Below are 22,188 nucleotides of genomic sequence, written 5' to 3' on the forward strand. Positions count from 1 at the left end.
CTGTGAATGTGGCCAATTTTCCTCCAAACAGCTTGAAGTCACTAAGGTTTGGTTGAACATATATTACAGTCAGTCCTCATGTCTATTTCACGTCTGTCCACATGGAGACATTCTCTTCATGGCAATCTTCTTTGAGATTTATAAACCTGTTTTGAGATTTTCTCTATGTCATCACATTGGCTGCTTAGGTCTTGGCTGTTACACAGTTCTTAAAGGTTTCTGTCCTGTGGTTGTCCAATCAGAATGACATCAGAAAAGAAGGGCCTTTTCATTCTTTTCTACTAAAAAATGGACTGTGATGTGCTTGTTCAAGCAGCCTGGTCAGTGGTCTTCAAAATTAAATGCTGCCATCAATATTTTAAACGTAATAGTCTGGATGTATATAAGGCCTTTAAGTCAAGCTTTGGGTACTCACATGTGTGCACACTACCTGAACATCAAGCACTAAATAAATGGGTTATCATTTCTGCGAAACAATAAAACTGAAACACATTCTGAATGGTCGTTGAAAGTAAAAGTTTTTACTTTTGCTGAGTTTGGTAATGTATTTTAAAAATAGCATTACTGTGGTATACCTTTGTCTTCGAGGTCCACTTTCTTCCAGTCTAATAAGAACAATATCATTTAAGGTAATAAAATAAGTGGAAGGTTTCCTTGTTCCTCAATAGATGGGGCAGAAGCATCATGTGGATTTCAAGTTATAGGAGATAGAACTGTTCATTTTTATGGTGTGTTTTGTGGTTCTTACACTGCAGACTCAGTCATTTCATGTCAGTTAAACTCAGATTATATTCTCTAGTTTTCAGGTAAGGAGTAAAATCCTCTGAATAGCAGAATATGATTTTTTGTAGGTTTAAGACTTAAAATTAGAAATCCAGTGATAGATTTGTTACTTACTCATTATTCAGAGAGGAAAGACACTAACAGAGGCAATTATGCATAACTCTTTTTACATTCTTAGAAATGCAAGAGACTAACATGAATACATCTGTTTGGAACTTTGAGGAAATTCAGATGTGGATGCAAAACCTGCAGTCCAATCTCTAAGGCTGCAAAACTGGAATAGCAAATTAGGGAATTTGTATTCAGGGCTCAGCTCTGCTGCTTAGATCTATGTCTATTTAAAAGTGATTTGTAAATGCCTAAAAAATATTTAGGAACTTTGAGGGAAAAGGAAGGTACAAAGTACTTAAAATTTGCAAAGGTGAGAAAGATTTGACGCATAAAAGTACATTTCAATCAATTTCTTTTTGTTTTCGTCTTGCAGAACTTCCCTTTCTAACTACTCTGGCTCTCCCTCTGACACTTTCTAGATAAACTGTTCTGCTTACGTTACATCTGCAACAGAACTGCATAGGAACATGGTATCAGCTCACCACAATTTGCATAGAAGTGCGAATTTGTTACATTTAAAGACATAATAAAATTAAAATACTTAAAGCCATGTGGTTTGGTTATACTGAATTGGAAGTGTCTCATAATCGTTTATAGTCTGACTTTGCTCAAATGAGAGTTCCTTGGGTGATGTGACATGATTATATGTTATGAGTGCATGTGTTAACCTTTCAAAATAAAAGGTTCAGTTTCTTCTTTTAAATACCAAATGCTTATAGTTATAATACTTGCTGATATTTGCTCACTGACAGTCTCACTTGTTTTCAAACCCCACGTATTTAAAGTTGTGGAGTGTTAGATTGATGTTTCTTTCACTCAAATGTCATATTCATCAACTGTATTGTGCTAGCAGATTGTTAAACAGACAAGGTGACTTGCAGAGTGACAAGTGATGTGATGTCCCAAACCATTAAAATACAGTAATGATGTGTTTTTTTCCTTTCGGCTTTTGCAACACAGTGGGTTTTCTGTAAAACACAGGTGAGAATGTTTCTGAGTAGATACATTGCTTGGAAAAAAAATCATAGTTAATGAATAACAAAACCTGGAATTCAGTTGGAACTTCACAGATAATTGAAAAATGCTGAAGACTTAGGAAAAAGTAATGTAACAGTGTTTTATAATGAGAAAGAGATACATTATGTTACAAGAAAAATGAAATTACTTGTTATACTGTTACATAATCAGTTTTGCAGGATAGTTTTTTTCAGCTATAATAAAAACTATTTTATAATTTTACTTGAATAGCTTCCCAGGAATACCACAGGAAAGGACGGAACTTCTGCTTAACCTTGTATCAACTGAAATGTCTTTCTCAACTTACCAAACTCTTTTTATTAATGGAGGAAAAAATTGAAGAGCTCTCTACAGAAATTCTGCTGCTGCCTTCATTTATGGAGAGGAATAAGAATGTTCAAGGTAATGAATGATTGTCCTGATTTATGGGTTTACTTTGTGCAAAAGGATAATTTTATATGATTTTCAACATTAATTACCTAATTTATGTCATCATATTTTGCAAATAAATGTGTTACCATATCCTCTGAAAAAGCTTTTGAAATACGCAGATTTACATTTGAGCACAATGACTTGTAGAAAAGAACTGATTGCTGTGTATGAAGATGTGATATATTAACTGTAGATATTGATGGAGACCCATGATGAAAAACTATCAAACACTGTAACAAGTTATCTCCTACTGGTTTATCTATAAAACTCAGTGTCTCACATAGGACACAACAATACATGGAGTCTGAATTCTCTGAAACTGACTTTTTCTGAACTTGTCCTTGAAAGCTGCCTTTTTCAAGAGAGAAAAGCACTGACTTTATATCAGTTTAGTTGATCTTATTGTACATGAAACTAACTGCTTAAGGATATAGTCCTTGTTTAACCTATATTTCTCACACTTACTTATATGTACTATGTTTACTAGCATGCTTATCCCACTGGCTTCAGTGGATGTTTTATAGAACGAGGCTCTACATCAGTAAAATGATCAAGCCTCAGGTTTGCATTTGCTATAGGTTCCAAGCTCACTCTTTTTTTCATCTAATTGTATTCCGGAGAACCTGGTATCATGAAAATTCAGGTAAATAGCACCTTCCAAGTGTATAATCATAAATGTTCTTCTACTCTGTTGCTTCTGCCAGTAGAGAGACTCCAAGTCACCAGAGAGAAGTGGTTTCAAGAGCTTTGATTCTATTGCAGGAAAAGATCAGACTAGAAATGAGGCCAGGCTGCTCAGGGAGAGAGGATAGGTGAAGTCAAATATTCACTAGCTCTATAGTCAAGCTGCACGCTGAGGAGAAAGGTGTTTTGGGAATGTAGTCTCAGAATACTAAACTGATGAAAATAAAAATATTAAATAAGAAGAGTTTCAAGGCACACATTTTATTGATGTATTCTTCACCTCTTAATATTTACACTCCAAAATAAAGAAATACAGGTTATTTTTTTGTATTTTTAGAATATACATCAAAGCGCTAAAAAAATTTGCATTCTAATTCCTTTTTGCTACTGACTTCAATGTACTTCTGCCTCCTTTAGCCACTCAGTCTTACTAATTCTCAAGAAATGTTAACCTATTATACATTACAATTTATGTTTTATGGCCTTGATCCTAGAAAGAGGTTTTAGAGTAAATTTGTGGAGTTTTCCTCATGTGTTGGACAGGGTATACATTCAGTAAAGGTAACTGTAAATGTCCTTTTTATTACTGTATTCTGTGGAAAAGTGTAAAATAAACCAGAAAAACTCTTGAATGGGAAATTATTTGATGTTTAAGTGACTATATTCTAAGGCATGTGGTCTCCAGTAATTCAGAGGACTTAAAGATTTCAACATTAGCAAGAAATATTTTACTTTCCAGGAAGTAAAAATCATCCTTGCAGGCATTTTTCCAAGCTTAATTACATCCAGAGCTGCTTCTCTAAAGAGTGTTAAGCCACCTTCTTTGAGAAATATTCTTTTAGAGTAATCATGTCTATAGCAAGTCAGTTCTTAATTGGTACCTCTACTTAATCAAATCTGAATGGGAAATATTATTAGATCTTGTGGGTAGAAGGTACATTTAAAAAAACCCCATAGAATTACTTTTACCCTGAAAAACAAGTGAAGGTAAATACATATTTTTGGTTTTAGAGTTGCTATTCTGATGAGGTGGTTCCATTCACAAAACTTTGCTCAGTGATATATTTACAGATAGTTTGTGAAGACATGTCCAGAGGAATTTTTAACTAGAGGTCTGACTAGAAGAAAGGTTTATTGGTGTTATTTTCATTTCATATTATCAGAAATCTCAGCTGTAGTGAAGTGAAAGATGATTTGATGTGGGAGAATGAAAGCTATGTTCCCAGTAGTTTAGGGTTGTGTTAAACACCAAAAGGGATTTAAGATTTTCTCTGTTAATGTCCTATATTGGGTTGATAATCTTATTTTTGTCACTGATGAAGGCTGAGCTTTTGATAAGAAGGATTGATTAGAATCCTTGTTTTATTTTCATCAGAACACATTATAATATGTGACTAGACAATATAATGGCCACCTTCTGTACATATTTAGAAGCCTTATTACTAGAAATATTGTTTAATTTGACAGAAATAAGAGGGCAGATATGTCTGAAGCAGCTTTAAATTCGTTTGGGTACCAAGATCAGGTTTATTGTGCAGCACAGGCTGCAGAACCAGCCTAAGAAGCAGAGGAAATTAGCCCAGACTGAGGTGTGTGCTGATGGTGCTAGACAGTTACCCATACTCTCTGTGGGTTAAAGCTAGGTTGGGGATATCCAGCCTACCCCTCAGGCTCTGCAGTGAGGGATATCTGAAGTGTCAGTGCTCTGCAAGTAGTACTGCTGGCAAATTAGGGAAAGATGGCCAGTTCATAAAAGGTAGATGAATGTCCAAGTCACCTAAAGTTTCCCTAGGCATCACATAGACAGAAACCGTGTAGTTGTTTCCATTATTTTTCGGTTGCTTTTAGTATTTGTGGGAGACTTTTAATCTATGTAACTCACACAGAGATGCAACAAAAATGTTTTTTTCATGTGCTTGTCAAGTGGTGTGTTTATGTGTATAGCTGTTTCAATGTCGATTTTTTGTTTTATATCCCGTAGTAATGCAATTTTGATATTTAGAACATGTATAAAGTTCCATCAGAAACAAAGTAGTTCTTTGGATGGTTCCTCTTTTTAAATTTTTTTTTTTGTCCCAAAGATGGCATCTGAGTTTTATCTAAACCAGACGGTTTCTTGGCCCTCATTTTTCCCTAAACCCAGCAATGACAAAGAGCAATGGCTGCATAAATTGGATGTAAGAAGAACACTTAGGGTTTATCACAGAAGAATCAAAGATTTCATATCTTCTGACAGATTGTTTGTACTCTTAGGGGGTCTTAAGAGGGGTCAAATGGCTTCTAAGAGTTGCTTAGCTAGATGGTTAAGGGATTGTATTAGAGAGGCGTATGTAGTTAAGGGTAAAGAGGCTCCCAGGGTTTGTAAAGCTCATTACACTAGGACTATAGCTGCTTCTTGGGCGGAGAGGTCGAAGGCTTCCACATTGGAAATTTGCAAGGTGGCCACCTGGGCTTCTCTTCATACTTTTTCATTGCATTATTGCTTGGATGTAGTCTCTTCTGCAGATTCTGCTTTTGGTAGGAGGTTGCTTGTGAACCAAAAAAAGAACAGTGAAGAAAAGAAAGACATGTAGTTCAGAGTTCTAGCTGGCAACAAGACAAGTTTCTTTGCAGTGTGCACAATGGAATCCTATGAAGACCAATTTAGGCCGTTGAAAATAGATGTTAGAGGGAAGTACTGCCTACCAGTGTTCTCTGATGGTAACCCCATGGCAGACAATAGCACCAAAGGAAACAGTGAACCGGAGTGAACTCTATAGGGAGATGGATGTAGAGAATTTTTTAGGTGATATGGCTAGGTCTCTGAGTTCTGTTTGAGAGTTCTTTATCTGGCATCTTCTGGAATATATTCTGAGTCCTCATTTTCACAAATTGCTTAGCATGGATTGGAAAAAAGAATTCTCTGAATTGCATTTTCAGCTCTAACTTCTTTTCACTATTCTCCATCCAATTCTTCCTGATTTTACTTTTTGACTTTATCAGCGGTAACTTAGTGTTCCTCAATGAGCAATATGTACATGCCAAGTTTTGAGCTTGATTTAAAATTGTATTTGTGTCACGTAAGCACAGTTTTTAAAAAGATGGTATGAAGAGACATTTTATCTACTACCAGTGTGTTCTTCAAGTTATCATTTAAATCAAATATAAGGAGAAAATCATGCAAAGTTCTTGGACAAACAAGCGATGGTGTGGTTTTGTTCTAGCCCTGAACATTAGTGTGGTATCTGGACAAGACTGCTCCTCTGCCTTTCAGAGGAAAGGTATCTATATTTTTCTATCATTTACAGAACATTTATTCACAATGGTACATCACCTCACTTCATTCCACTACAGGCATTAGATTTCATAAGATTCGAGGAGTAACCACCTCCCGTTTTTTCTCGACTATTTAACCCTTTCATCTGCAGGTATCTTGTCATGCCTACTGTGATGAGATAGTCTACTTCTCTATTTACATTCAGTTGAAATTCCTGGGATGTTCTGACATACCTAGTACTTGCAGCATCACAGGAGTTGTTCTCTTTGAAGCAGTTTGGAATATGTTCATCTACAATCAAGGGTTAAGCAGGAGATTTGGCTTTAGAAATCTGCCAAATTGCATTCTCTTCCCATCTTTAAGTTAGATTTCTCTTTCCTCTTGGGTTTTCGGAAGCCTCATGTTAAGACTTTTAAAAAATCAAAAATATCTAATATGCTTTCATCTGTCTCACTTTTTTTCCCCATTTCAGTGAGAAAGATGAACTTTGGACAGATCAGATAATGAATACCAAGAAAGGCTTTTTCCAATGGAGCACTTGAAAACACTGTGGGCAAAGTTGTCAAGTTGTTTGGTTTACAAGCTCTGTCTCCTGGGACTGGGAAGATCTGCAAAGGTCTTTCCTTCATACCTTAAGGAGAAATCCTTAACTTTCTATCCATTTCTGGAAAGTGTCTTAAGAGTATAGAATGAAATTTTTGAGGTGCATCCTCCTAACAGACTTTTATTGCAAAGTTGCAATAGTGCAAAAGTTGCAATTGAAGATTTAAAAAAGTTGTGATTTTTGCTTTGATCTCAACATAAGATGTTCAAGGATCTTCTTCAACAAGTACATAGCTTCAGTGGATCAATCCAAAGTGAAGATGAATTTACTCTAGAGGGGAGTATGATTTGAGATGTACATTTTCTGCATCTGTGTTAGTACAGTTTGCTCAGTATAGTACAAGTAAAAGGTCTGAAAATAGAAAGCAGAAGGTTTTTTTGACCCATAGTTAGTTAGGGGTTTTTTTATTATTATTTATATTTCTGGAGGAATGGTTCTTCCCACTTCTGCAAGATGTATAATTTCCAGTATGGTTTCAATAAAAGTTCTGGCTGAGCTGGCTAAATACAATTTGTAAGCTACTTCAATGGCACTGATACTTATCTTATACAGAGATATTGAGTAATCATACAAAAGCTTTCCTTGATACTTTACTATTCTATGCTGCATGCGAGATGATGTTATAATAACTGTTCTTATGGCCCTAAATGCTATAAAAATAAGAAAGCTGTGGAATTCTATAGAAAAAAAAATAGAGCTTTTTATAAGAAATAAAAAGAATTATATAACTAATTAATAATAATTATTATAGTTAATTATTAATTAACTATAATTTATAATTAATTAATAATTATCTTCAGTTTTTGTAATCATCATTACAAAAAAGGAAAAATACTGAATTGAAGAAGGAATTAAATAAATTGTAGACAAAGAGGACCTAGGCAAACAATTGTTTTGAAGGGAAGAATAACCCCAGACAAATTCTAATAAACACAAGGAAAGCTGGCCAAAGAGTTTTGATTTTACTGGATATAATCTTGTTCTGATTATTTACAATCAAAATTATTAACGCTGCCTGGCTGGTAAACTACAGGAAGTACACAAATCATGAGCAGTCCATCAAGTTTGTAGAACATCAGTTTCGAGAAAGATAAAGCAAGGATTTGTAGTTAATCCAATCTTTCCTAATAATCAAGAATGGTGAAAGTGTAGAATATGCTCTGGAAAGGGAGCAAATATGAGAAAATGACATGTTTCCTTCAGCCCCCATCTTCTTTTACAACATTCACTTTTTTCTGCTCTCTTTCTGCAAATTGTCTTCTCTAAACAACTGTATGAAAAGGATCACATACATTTCTTTCTATCTGTGCAAATGGAGTTTGATAGGTACTATTTAAAGAGAGGAGTCAGAGAATTTGTCTAAAAAACTGGCTGTCTGGATAGGTATGCTTCCTCTGACCCACTGGCTGCGTTCCTATCTGCAGTGGCAAACTAATTTGGGCTGAGTAGCAGCTGTATCTTGAAAAAAAGCTGCACTTCTGTTTCCCATGGCAGTTTGTTGATTAGGGCAAGATAGTCAGAATACAAGTTGTAAGGCCCTAAAACCCTCACTTGATGAGTCACTTAAAAGGGCTTGCGGTTTTTCATCTATTCTGAGTTAAACATACAGAAGAAATACCAACAAGATATTCTCAAGAGGTCAAAACAACAAGAAGAACTCTACTGGCAACTTCAGAATATCCAAGAACTTTGCCAAATGCTTTAGGTCAGCATTCAGTCAACATAAATCACTTCTCAAAGCATTAACCTAGCCCATTCAACTTAGCAAACTCTAAGCCCATTCAATTTCAAGTTACTCAAAAATTCCAAGAAGAGGGAATTAGAAGAAGAAAAAAAAGAGAGAAAGACAGAAAAGATATAGAAAAGAGCAAACATAACTACCACTCCTGGTTCCAGCAGTGTACAGCTGATAGAAATTCCGAGAGGAGGTAGGGTCAAGACGTGTTCACCCTGTGTCTCAGGTTAAGTACCCTTTGGCTTTCTTGGGCCCTTCCCCAGGTGGGCGTTCCAGTCATCTGGCTGCTCTGGGGCTGGACTACTGGGGCTCCAGCAGCAGGGTATGGAGCACTGCCTGTGATGTGCCAGGGACTGGAGGCCACTGTGGGGCTGGGATACAGGCCTGGAGCAGGTGGAGTGTATGCAGCAATGCACTGCCTCACCAGAACAAGGCCTGACCTGCCTTGACATACACGCCTGAAACATTTTGAGCGAGCAATCCTTCCAGTCTCTCACACAGGTGAAGAATTCGCAGGACAGGAAAGGTATAATTTTTTATCTGTCTCTGTGGAAATAGTGTTTGAGAGGGAGGTTGTAGTAGCATCTGAAGAGCAGAAGCTTTATGGGGGCTGTAGCTAAGTGTTCAGAACAAAGTGTGAAGGGAACCCTTGCTAGCTGGAGGTTAAATTGAAGAAGATTAAGGCCAACCATACCCAGATGAGATTTGGGGAAAGCAAAAATTTGAGATATCAAAGGAACTCAGTGAAAGGGAGATGTGAACTTGGGCCTTCTTTGGGAAGACCAGTGAAGTTTTTAATGTGTGTAAACCTACATGCACGTAGATAGATACATACAAATATAAAGCAGGAGTGTCCAGACTGTTAATTAGAAAAGGAGGTGGAGTAATCTAGTAGAACATGTTAATGTAATAATAAAGGAGCCTGTAAAATGATTGATGTAGGTGCAAACATCATTTGGCTCTTTGCCTGTGATCCTGGAGTCACAAATCTACCATCAGCTAGATACCTATTCATCTCAGCTGTGAGTTCTTAACAAGTAAGGCAGCAGTGCTGTGAATACACAAGGATTTTAGGTTAAATGTTTAAGGTTTCCTTTAAAGTCTCAATATAAAAATTACAAATAGCAGATCTAAGTAGTGACAATACTATGAAAATGTGAATATATAGATACTTACTTGTGCTTATAATTAGAATGTGATGTTATATCTGTAAAAAAGGAGAATTGCAAGGAAAAAAAAAGGTAAATCTAAGGTAGAAAGCACAGAATAGAAAAGAGGGAAAATATCCAGTCAGTTAGAGTTGTTTGGATTTTTTTAATTCTGGATGAATTTATAAAGAAAACCATTAGAAACTTCATCATAAAATACATTAAAACATACTGAAAAAAACATAGTATGTTTATGGTACTGTCTGTAACATGTTGAATGAGCAGGGAGTTGGATGGCCTGGTTAATATCTTTTGTTCTACCATTTTATCTTTCATTTTTCCCAGCTCAAATCTGTCAATGTCTTTTGAAAATGCAAATAAAAACAGTATTTAGGAAAAAACCCCAAACATACAAAAAACCCCAAAACCAAACAAAAACCCCACAAAAACTTCAAAGTTCTCCAGTGTTGTATAGGTATATGGAAAACAGTGTGTTTCAAGAATGCAAGTTGATTAGAGAAGAGGTAAAATCTACTTTGGATAAATTAAATCCTATGTATGTTCAAATGCAGGAATTTTCATAGAGAAAAGCTCTTTAAACCTTGGCCAGGCACTACTAGTAGCTTCAGATCACTGAAAACCTCGAAGTTTATGCCTAGAAGATAATCTTTAACAATGCTTTGGCAGCACCTGGTGATTTAAAACCTCTTTTAATTTCATATGAAGTACATTACGTTAGGAATATCTGCACCAGGGTTGTTTACCAGCTTTATGCTACAAGACAGATTTTTGAAATATCATATAGTTTGCTGTTATTCTTGTATTTTTTGTGACTCACAGAATCTCAAAATGGTTGAGGTTGGAAGGGACCTTTGGAGTTGATCTTGTCCAACAATCCCTGCTCAAGCAAGGCCTTTAGAGCCAATTGTCCACAATTATGTCCAGATAGCTTTTGAGTATCTCCAAGGATGGAAATTCCGTAACCTCTCTGGACAACATTACGTACTTGGTCATCCTCACAGTAAAAAAAGCATTTCCTCATGTTCAGAGAAAGTCTTCTGTCTTTGTGGTTGTCTGTGTCTGTGACCACTGGCCCTGTCACTGGGCAAGTCTGATTCTGGCCTCTTTGGACAATCCTTTCAGGATTATTTATGTACATTAATTATTTATATACATTAATGATATGTCTTGCCCTTATCTTTCTCTTCTGGTGGCTAACAGTCCCAGTGCTTGAGGCCTGTCCTCATGGAAGAGATGATCCATTCCTTTAATCATCTTCCATGGCCCTTTGTTGGACACTCTCCAGTATGTTTATGTCTGTCTTGTACTGAATAACCCAGAACTGTACTCACCACTGTTGAGCAGATAGGAAGAATCATTTTGTTTGACAATACTTTGCCTGATGCAGACCAGATACCATCAGCCTTCTTTGCTGGCTTATGTTCAACTTTGAATACTGCTGGACCCCCAGGTCCTTTTATGCAAAGCTTCTCTTCAGCTGGGAGAACTCCGGCATGGATTGGATGCCTGGGTTTGTTCCTCCCCAGGTGCATGACTTTGCTTCTTGGACTTTATGAGGTTTTAGTGTGTCCATTTCTCCAGCCTTTTGAGGCCCTTCGGGATGGCACCATGACCGTCTGCCATCCAGTTTGATGTCAGGTGCAAACTTGCTGAGGGTACGTTCTACCCCATCATCCAGATCATTAATGAAGATGTTAAACAGAATTGGACCTAGTATTGAGCCTGAGATAGATTGCTAATTACTGGCCTCAAATTAGACTTTGTGCCACAGATCACTGCATTTGGGGCTTGGCTGTTCAGCCACTTTTCAACTCACCTTACCGACTGTTTATCCAGTCCACACATAAAGAGCTTGTCTACAGCTTGTCCTATAATGAGAACTTATGGGAGACAATGCCATGGGCGTTATTGAAGTCCATGCAGACAGTATCCACTGCTGTCCCGTCATCTACCAGCCCAATCAGTTCTTCAGAGAAGTTTATCAAGTTGGTCAAGCATGACTTCCCCTTGTTGAAGCCGTGCTGAATACTCCTGGTGAATTCTTTGTCAGTAATGTGCCTGGAAATGCCTCTGTTATTTTCCCTGGTGTTGAAGTGAGGTTGACAAGACTGATTTCTCTGAGGCCTCCTCCTTGGCCTTTTTGAAAATAGGAGTGACATTTGCTTTCATCCAGCCTTTGGACTCTTCTCCCTGTTGCCATGATTGATTAAAGATTATTGAGAGTGGCCTTGCAACGACATCTGCCAGCTCCCTCTGATGCCATGAAGATTTTTTGCCTTTTCTTTTATACCCCTGTTATACCTTTGTTACAACTTCTGTATTCTTAGTGCTTTTTGCCTGCATTCTTGGACTTGTTTGTCAAGCTGAGAGACTAAACATTTTAGAAGCTTTGTAGGTAGAGGATATTGTACCCCAGACCCCAAGGTCCTCTCCAGAATACATTCTCTAAACTAAGATAGATCCAGGTAGGGAAAGGTTCCTTGGGGAGGGGGGCTCATTCAAGCCTCTCATTGGGGAATTTTTGATAGATATGCTAAGTAGTAAAACATATAATGTTATACCAGATCTTTTGGGGGTGTGCATTGCAGTGTGCATTGTGGTGTGCATTTCAGTGCATTTGACCTAGACTTAGTGCACCTAAGGATCCTTAAAGTAAATACCAAGGTAAAATCCCTTTTCCCCTTCTAACCATGTTTGACTCTTGATTTTTCAAGACCAGGAAAAGGCATCACCTCCACACTTGCAGGTGCATCCCACCTGCAAGGGCCTAAGGATTTCCATATGTTGAGTTTGCTTAGTTGTTCTCAGACCTGATCCTCTTCCACCAAGAGTACATCTTCCTTGCTCCAGCCTTACCTCCTGGTCTCTGGGGCCTGGGATTCCTGAAGGCTGGTCTTGCTAGTAAATAACTGAGTTGAAGAAGACATTCAGTATCTCAGCCTTTTCCATATCTGTGTTACCAGGTCCCCCATCTTGTTGGGCAATGGGCTCATGTTTTCCTTAGTCTTCCACTTATCACCTGTGTACTTAGAGATGCCCTTCTTGTTGTCTTTGACATCCCTGGCCAAATCAGTTGCATTTGGGCTTTAGCTTCCTTAAGTTTTCCCATGCTCAGAAGCTGTTTCTGTGTCCCTCCCAGGTTACCCATCCTTACTTCCATGGTCTATATGCTTCATTTTGTGTTTCAGTTTGGGTAGGATCTTTTTGTTCATGCAGGCAGGCTTATGGACAATTTTTTTTTAACTCTCTTGAGCTCGGCAGAGGTGATCCTTTACTAGTAATCAAATTTCTTGTGTCCCATTACCTAGGATTTTATCCCATAGGACTCTTCCAAGCAGATATTTGAAGAGGCCAAAGTCTGCTCTTCTGATGCCTGGGGCTATGAGCTTGCTGTTCACCCTCCTTTATGCTCTCAGGATCTGGAACTCCACTGTCTCACAGTCATGGCAGCCAAGGCTGCCTTTGACGTTCACATCCCCAACAAGCATCTCCATTTGTGCTTGTATCGCTTGGAAGACGAATCATCAATGCCCTTCAGGACCCAGATTTCTTGAAACACTGATAAAAGTGGTAGCAACCCCAGATACTGGTTTGTCCTTGACAAAACTGGGGCAATATTCCCATTGCTCTAAGTGAGTGAGTGATTTATGAGTGAGCTTTGTACCAGCCCTTCTTAAGGAGCTTCTCTTGTTCTTTATTTTTTATAAGGCGTCATTTTGCTTATAATAACTGTACTAATTGTCTTTTTTCTTATTAAATTGATGTTTCCAAATAAGTAAGAACTCTGAAAATATATTCGTGTTGAATTGATAGAATTTTTTTGAACAAAGAGGAGAAATTAATTTCTATACAGCTGATCTAGTGTTATCTGTTCTCCCTAAAAAGAGGTGACTTCACAGTCAGTATAAAAGTGAATTAGTAACAAAAGAAACCATATTTTACACATTTTATGTGCATATGTATAAAATACAGTTACAACCAGATGTGGATTTCATCATGTTATATAAAAGGAGCTGTGTGTAACTTGAATTTGACTTCATCCTAACATTAGTATTCCCCTACATCTTCTTGAGGGTTTTTTATGCTTCATATTGATGTATCAGAAGATGTTGTAGGCTGCTGACTTTTCTACAGAATTAATCTTAACTTTGATCTCTTTTATCATACTGTGCAGGAGTTCTGAAGAGAGCTAGTGGGGAGCTTTTAATAGGAGAAACTAGAGCAAATGAAACCAGCGTGCTTCCTGAACAGTTACTTCAGGTAGAAGAGGTGAGTATGAAAAGAGTCTTACACTTTGTATGGGATTTTCTTTTGTGTGTACCTCCAGTGTAGACTTTCGCCATGTTCATTATAAACACCTATTGCCATAGTTTTATTGCTTCAGCTACTGTGATTACTTTTATGTGCAAAGTTTCAGTTAAGATGGAATGAAATCTCATGGCATTCAAAGAAGTGGTTGGTATTTAGTATTTAATAACAGAAAAAATGTAAGTGTAAGATGCCTCATAGCAAAATAGAAAAAAATTACTAAAATATGATAGCTTTCATAGTTATATACATATAATCGTAAAGAATCTTAAAGAAAATTTATGAAGTTCTTAGAATTTAATCATAGTCATTCTTTCTACAGGTATAGATACTCATACAATGTCTAGTTTCTTTGATGCCAACAAACTACTGTGTAATAAGCACTATGCTTCGTAGAATGTACATACAAGATTAAGTTTTTATCTGGCTCCCATTTACTACAAAACCCATTTTTATTGTTGATTTTATGGCACCTAAATGCTCCAACAAGTCTGGTATTTTCTGATAGTGGAATTTAATTTCTTAATGGCTCCATTTTAGTGCTAAATTTTTTTTTCAATGTGATTTGGATTGGTGTGTGAGACTAATGTTCTTATGTATAACAAAGCAGAATATTTTGGGTAGATTGGGATGTACTTGTGATGCCTTTTCCTGCTCTTAAAATCAAGAGTCATAAACGGTTAGAAGGGGAAAAGGGATTTTACCTTGGTATTTACTTTAAGGATCCTTAGGTGCACTAAGTCTAGGTCAAATGCACTGAAATGCACACCACAATGCACCCTACACAAAAGATCTGGTATAACATTATAGGTCTTACTAATTAGCATACCTATCAAAGATTCCCCAATGAGAGGCTCAAATGAGCCCCCCTCCCTAAGGAACCTTCCCCCTGCCTGGTTCTATCTTAGTTTAGAGAATGTATTCTGGAGAGGACCTTGGGGTCTGGGGCATATTGATTTTTAACTACAAAGCTTCTAAAATGTTTAGTCTCTCAGCTGAACAAACAAGTCCAAGAATGTAGGCTAAAAAACACTAAGAATACAAAAGTTGTAGAAAGGTATAAAAGAGGTATAAAAGAAAAGGCAAAAAATCATCATGGCATTACTTGATCCCTACCAAAAAATGGGGAAGTGCAAAAGTGTGTCTGTGGGGGCTGTCTCTGTGCTTACAGGAGCTGAATGCTGCTAGTGGAGAAAGGGAAAGGAAGGAGGATACAGCTTTTAAATTGAAGTAAACTGGAAGGGCTTCACTTTGTAGCCTTTCTTTCTCTTCCAATTTGGTATTACAGTGCAAGAATAGTTAGGAATCTGTCTTTCCTGTTCTCCTACTGTGCCCTCATGGTGGAGATATTTACTGAACACCATCTCATGTAATTAAAATATGTCTCTTAAAGTGGTGCAATTCTCAGCTGGCCACTTCTGCAAAGGTTTAAGTCTGATTAAGATTTATAGCAATGATTAAGATTTAAGAGCAATGCAAACTCAGATAAGTCGAAAAGTAATCATGGTCTACCATGTCTACTTCTGGCAGCTATTGCACTTAGATGACTTCAGAAGTCTCTGTTTGAAGAAGGCAAGGAACTGATGTAAACCACAGTAAAAGCCAGTGTTGCCCAAAAACTATGAATCTCTATTTAAACATTTTAATCTTTGCTAAATCCAGTTCTAGAGAAGTGAAGTACAGTGTGGCTGTGTTAAAACCAGCTCCTCTTAAGTGTTTCCCATTGAGATTCATGGTTAGTAACTTCCAGTTGTTACCTTGCAGGGAAAATTATTACAGCATATACATTGCTAGATCACTTGTTTTACTATTGAAAATGTCTATAAATTCTTTTGACTTTGTTAAGTAGATTCTGTTAAAGATTACAAATCAAGTAAAGATGAAGCATGTTTTTTTAAAAGCTATCTTGTTTAAACAGGAATTTTTTTTCTTAAAAATTTTATGACAAGTTTAATGTTGTTAAGCATGTTTTTGTTGAGTGTAAACACTGCTTTTCAATGCTAGTGGACTATATTTTAAATTCTTTTAATTAATTTTAAAATATGACAGTGTCCTGTGATTTAATTATAGATGTGCATTTAATTTTCAGACAATATTAACATTCAGTAATGACTTCTGATTGATTTAATTTTAATATGTATTTCAGCCTGTTTTACTAAATTTTGGCTGGAGAAATGCTTTTAAAGACCTGTCTTCTTCTGTGGCTCACTGTATAACAATAGCAATTGAGGATTTTTCATCTAAAATTCTTCAACATGAGCAGAAAGAAGAGTTTTCAGCTGCAGGCTGTGCTATGAGTCTTGTAAACAACCAGCAAATGAGGGAGTCCTGCAGAGCAGTCCAACAGGAGGAGCAACCAAAACGAATTGCTAAGGCAGGTATCAAAAGATCTGAAGTTTGAAGGGAGACAGAATGCCAAGGCTGTTTGCAATCTACACTTTGAAGTACTTACAGTACTATTAATATTCTATATCTTATATAAATGGAATTAAGAAGAAAGTGAGAGGCATTACAATGTGAAGCTGTAGAGAGCTTTAGACAAGAGCCCATAGTTTGTACTTGAAAGAATTAACTTTTAAACTTCACTGGCATTATTTTTTTCAGCCAAAAAGTTCTAAAGCATTCTGATTAGTATCTACTCTGTTACCAAGTGATTCGATGGGAAAATGTCGAAAGCTTTGAAATATGGCTATAAAGGGATTTCCTGTATTCATATCATTAGGCATGCCATTCAACTAATTGGCATAACCAGTAATAAAGCCAATTTAGAGTTATTTGATTTGGCTGAGAGGTCATTTATTTATTAAATTCTTTTTGCAAGGAAAGGTATGTTTGAAAGACATTCTTTAGTAAGCTTTGCAACTATTCTAGCAGATTTGGAGTGCTGTTAATGAATGTTCGCTTGAAATAACCCTGATTTGGGAGATAATTTTAGGGAGATCAATGTATGAATTTATTAAGAGATGACATGTTTGTTTCCAAATGTGGTGCTGAGAGTCGTGCTGAGAATCTGGTGTTTGTGTATTTTTCAAAATGAATTAGTTTAGAAAATTATCTTTATGTACAAGGAGTTAACCTTGTGCTTTGAATGTGCATTTAGTGACATCAAAACCAAATGAAGGCATTACTAGCATGAGATGGTTTAAATATTTCCCCTAGTATAGAATATGCAGCTTTAAAGCAAGAAGGAATGAAAGAATATTTAATTTACTTTAAAGGAACGCTACTCCTCTGTTTAAGAGATTAAAATGTTTGTAAACTGATTAAATATATTTATGTTTCATGTCAATTTCATTATTCAAGAATCTGACCTTAGTGCGTATAAATTAAGCAGTGCTGTCAGAATGCAAATAACTTGGTGCCACATTTATTTCTCTCAGTTTTGTTCTGACATCATGGAAGAACTCGACACATTGCTTCCATTGGCTCTGGCCTGCAGAGATGATTCTCTTCAGGAAATTAGATCAAACTTTCTAGAGGCCTGCAGCAAAGTGGCAACAGCTGTTCTGGCAAGACTACAGGAGAAAAGCAAAAGTGTTCCCTTGAAGGCTCCCCTGCAAGACCTGTATTCTGCCCTTTCCACAGCGATCTATGTCTTTCAACATTTTACAATGTATAGCAGTTTAATGGGAGAAACAAGCAAAAAGTATGTCCTTTTTACTTAAAATGTTTAATTCAAACATAAATAATAAGAGACTTCATTCCATTTTGGTGATACAGTATGGTGGTAGTTTTCCAAATTGCATCATATTTTTTAGCACATGCAGTATGTGTACTATTTATGGAAATACTTGAATCACCATGATAGTCTAAAGCAGCCATTGCAAAACAAATTATTTATGTGTAAGATCTGCATTTGATTTGCAGATCAATATTTTTTAACTATTAACTTTGAGAAAATAGGATTGTCCAGGGAACTGAATGTACTCTGCTGTCATATAAATAAAGTGCTAAGGCCTTGATTTCCTTTTCTGACCTTTGCAATGCATAATTTGCATAAGATCTGATTTATTAGCACATAGCAATCTTAGAGGACAATATAAAAATACGTTTCTGTGTTTTTTCCTTACGCCATCTGTATTCAGACATGTAAAGAAATACATACATGGTAGTTTTAGAATTTAGTATATTATTACATGCAGAATAAAAATTAGAGAAGATATGAAGTAGGAGTGTAGGAGTGTAAAGTCGAAGACAGTGTTTGATCTGGCAGGCAATATAACTGCACTTGCTCTTAGGAGATTTTGACTTAAGGTACTAGGAGTCTCTTTACTGGTCCACATGTTTCTAGCCATGTGCAATTTAGAAGTAGAAACATTGCTTTTGGGGTGGGATCATGAACCAGCCCAATTTCTAAGGAATGTATGATTTCTAAGTGGTTATATGCACAGTTGAGCTACTTTCCCTCCGATGCTTTACTGTCTCCCACATGAAGTGTATCTTTGTGAGTGGGAAGTCTGAGCCAAAATACTGCTCAATAATTCTACTTAGGTGTATTATCAAAGAGTTTTAGTACATCTCTACCAAAAGCAATCTCTGTACTCTGTGCTTATGTTTTCTTTATCACACTCAGTGCTGATGTAATAATTGATGATGCAAATATGCTGCAACACTGAAACTCCAAGTAGGTGAATGACAAATTTACTTCTCTCAGAAAATAGGATGAAGTCATTTATTTCTCAGTGATTGGTTAAATGAGAATTTATAGACAAGCAGACATATTTTAAAAAGTTTTGAAACAAAAAGTTGCAAAACTGAATGCTAGGTTCAGACTACAGGACCAAGAGGAAATGAGTGATTGATACCTACTAATCAAAACTATTTGTAGTACTAGGGATTGTTACCTCCTTGTGCACAGCCTTTCAATCATTGTCTCTTTAATCATTCTCTCCGAATAGACCCCTGTTCCTAGTGCCTGTCCAACAATATCAGGAATTCATCGACATTCTCCAGTTTCAAGTTACAAACTACTGCATCAGAGTTTGTGCTACAAGCATTTTACAGGATGCTGAGAGCCACTACTGGGATGACTGCAAAGCTTTTTATGAGGTCTGAGGTTAAGTTTACTATGCCTCCCTTTTATAAAATGTGTTTTAGTGGTTGCCAGCCCTCTGAAATCAGAAGCATGAGATCAGCATTGTTTTTACATAAGGATTATTGGAATTTACTCTTCTGAAATATCTCTTATTGCAGGCAAGTGTCTCTCTAGAAATGATGTAGGAAAACCGAGTCATTTAAAGATGAGATAGGTTGTTACCATGAAGTGTATCATTTACTTCATAAAATATTTATTGTGTGTCAAGACATTTATATAGAACTCACTAAAGAGACACAATCATTAATCTCTAAGAACTTTGCACTTCTTTTAGAAAGTATAACATATGAAATTTTTTTTCTGGGAAATTTTTTATCTGATTCTTTGATATTTTATTATCAATTGCTTCCCCTTATTACTTTTTGTGCATAAAGGGTGTAACAAAGAAAGATGGTCAATATTGTTACCTTAAGTGTTCAACAATATATTTTTGAAATAACCAGTGCCATTTCACCTGCATTTTGAAGTCACAGGTCTGATCTATAGCTGTAATCCTAATGATTCTATGAAAAAATAAAAATTAGCGGAATTATGTTCATTTACTGGATTTTTTTTTTCCTTCATCATAATTAAATACAAACACAGGTTAATATACACTGTTTGAAATTATTTTCACTTAATTTCAGGGTGAAGTATGATATGGGGTTTTTTTCAAAAATAACTGAGATCTCTTGGAGACAAAGTCTTGTCCTTCCTTGTATCATTTTCTGGGTGAGACAATTAGTGTGTTCTGTTAAGCATTTTCTCGAATTCTTGCATGAGAGAAAATTCTGTCTGATACATGTAATCTACAGATGTAGTATAAGAAGCGGCTGAGTCAGTGACAAAATCTCTTCTGGATAGGGCATGCAGACCATGGAGTAGTAATCTATCAAAATGTCCATCCCTCAAAGACAAGTAAATAAACATTTCAGTTTTGTATGAATGGAACCCCAGATGATTAGGTAAGAAATGCAGTGTTTTTTGGCAACTGATGAATCATGATATGATCTTCCTTGTCTGTAGTCCCTATGGTGCTGTGTCCTCTTTATTGGTGACCCAGTAACTTCACTATGGAGAATTAGTTGTCTGACAAAAAATATGGAGTAGCTAAACAGTTCTATCATTACTGAACAGAACTGATGTGTGCAGGAAGGAATGAGGAAAACTGGTGTCTCAACTCTCTATGTTTGCAGGATTTGAGGTAAAAAGTATGTAATTTTACATCATCACTCTTGTCTTCTTACTGGGTCATGTCTTCTTACTGAGTCCAAGGGTGGACCATGATCTATTCTGAGTGCCTTCAGGAGCTGTGCTGCTGAGCAGATGTTACTTCAATTGACCTCTTACAGGCATCCTAAATGGAAGAGATTGGTTTAAGATCTATTGCTTGTTACACAGACGACTCCCTACTGAAACTTCCAACAGTGAGAGGTGGCTTCTTCCAACATATGAGCTCAGCAGGAGGCGTGTGCCACTGGGCCAGCTCTCCAGATTATGTTTTTGAATGAAGCTCTTAGTGTAGCAGACATCTGCTGTAGCTGTGGGAACTTATGTTTTCTAACACTCAAAGAATAAAGAATTGTCTGTTCAAAGATAGTACTGAGTGGCTTATGTAATAAAACACAGCTGCTTGTTTCCTGGTATATCAGCTAAATAAAAGCTCACATCTGTTTTCATTATATGAAGCCTGCAGAAACAGCAGATACTTATCAGTGGAGTTGTCTAGAAGTGGCAACAAATAGAAACACAGGTCAGAAAAGGGGAGTGAATCTCATTTAAATCTTCAGTGATATTGTTGCTTCTGCAGTGGACATACAATACTAAAAAGGGGGAAAAGAGCTATCACTTAAATAAACCAAACCAGAGAAAGTGAAACAATTTGTGTTTATAATTACAAAGTTAAAAAGTAAAACTTGTCGACTTTCAGTAATGTAAAAGAATAAACAACCTATGTAAGAAGTCAATTTAGAATTATATTTTTGGTTGTTAAATCTGCAGGGGTTTTGAAAATTTTTAGATTTATTTTTTAAATAAAGATAGGGCCAAAATAAATTGGCTTCCATTAGGCATTCAGACTAATTATTTTTTATCTGGTAGTTTTATTTTGTAACAGTTGAAATGCTTTTGCAAAGAAAGGGAAATCTCAGTAAAATGTAAGGTAGGGTTAGGGTCTTATTTATGGATAGCTTTTACTTGAAGGTACCCTAAGAGTAATCATCTAAAACCCCAGGCATCTAGAAACATAGTAACATTCAAGTTATTCAAAATTATGAAGCTACGAGTTGTGTTATGAATTCAATTTTCAGATTCCTATTATATTTCCATATATCATGCAATAATACTGTAATTTTATTTCATATAAGAAATATAGGAAAATATTTTAATAAGTGCATTATTTTATTATATAAATTTTTTGGCCAATGTAATACAATCCCATTTTGACAGTATGGAAACACTTATCAAGTGCTTGGTAACAAAATACCAGAGGGATAATTTTTCTTTGTTTGCCTGTTGAAATATGATGCTTATGGTTATATGTACAAAGAATAGTCATATGATTTTCTTTTGAAAGTCAGCCCTATTACAATTTTATCTTCTGCATTAGTCAAACCTGTAAAATTGGATGCTCAAATTATTTGTTTTTCTTCTTTTTTTCCTAAATGAAATACCAGCAATGACTATACCTCAGTGATAAATTCAATGACAAGAGCAGTGGTCACAAGCTTGTTTATTTTGTTCTTTGTCATAATTTGCCACTTTTTAATACAAAATGCACTTCAAATATTATGTGAGAGAACAAACAAATAGTGACAACTTCCAATAATCTGCTAATGTTTATGCTAATGTATTTAAAAAGAAGCCAGATTATTATTATTTTTTTTATTTTTATTGTTAAATAATGCCTATAAAACTCTAAAAGCATTTTAAAAATTATGGGGTTATTTTATGCTTCAGATAATGCTAAAATATCAACAAATTCTTAAAATATTTCTCAGTTCTTTTGGGATGTTG

General features: G+C 36.1%; 1 protein-coding gene across 7 annotated transcripts in view; it reads left to right on the top strand.

The window, feature by feature from the left end:
• Positions 1–22,188, top strand: part of KIAA0825 (KIAA0825 ortholog) — a 252,870-nt gene that overhangs the window by 81,505 nt on the left and 149,177 nt on the right. For 5 of the 7 annotated variants that reach the window (XR_011147825.1, XR_011147826.1, XR_011147827.1 and 2 more), the window contains exons 5-9: positions 2,143–2,313; positions 13,966–14,060; positions 16,246–16,473; positions 17,480–17,745; positions 18,998–19,148. Coding sequence is in view for 4 of the 7 variants with exons in the window: in XM_069002260.1 (XP_068858361.1) it covers positions 2,143–2,313; positions 13,966–14,060; positions 16,246–16,473; positions 17,480–17,745; positions 18,998–19,148 (911 nt within the window). In the remaining 3 variants the exon portion in view is untranslated. The remainder of the gene's footprint in view (positions 1–2,142; positions 2,314–13,965; positions 14,061–16,245; positions 16,474–17,479; positions 17,746–18,997; positions 19,149–22,188) is intronic. The other 2 variants (XM_069002262.1, XM_069002263.1) reach the window with 2 other exon arrangements.

This window comes from Aphelocoma coerulescens (genome assembly GCF_041296385.1).
Source record: "Aphelocoma coerulescens isolate FSJ_1873_10779 chromosome Z unlocalized genomic scaffold, UR_Acoe_1.0 ChrZ, whole genome shotgun sequence".
Taxonomy (NCBI): Eukaryota; Metazoa; Chordata; class Aves; order Passeriformes; family Corvidae; genus Aphelocoma; species Aphelocoma coerulescens.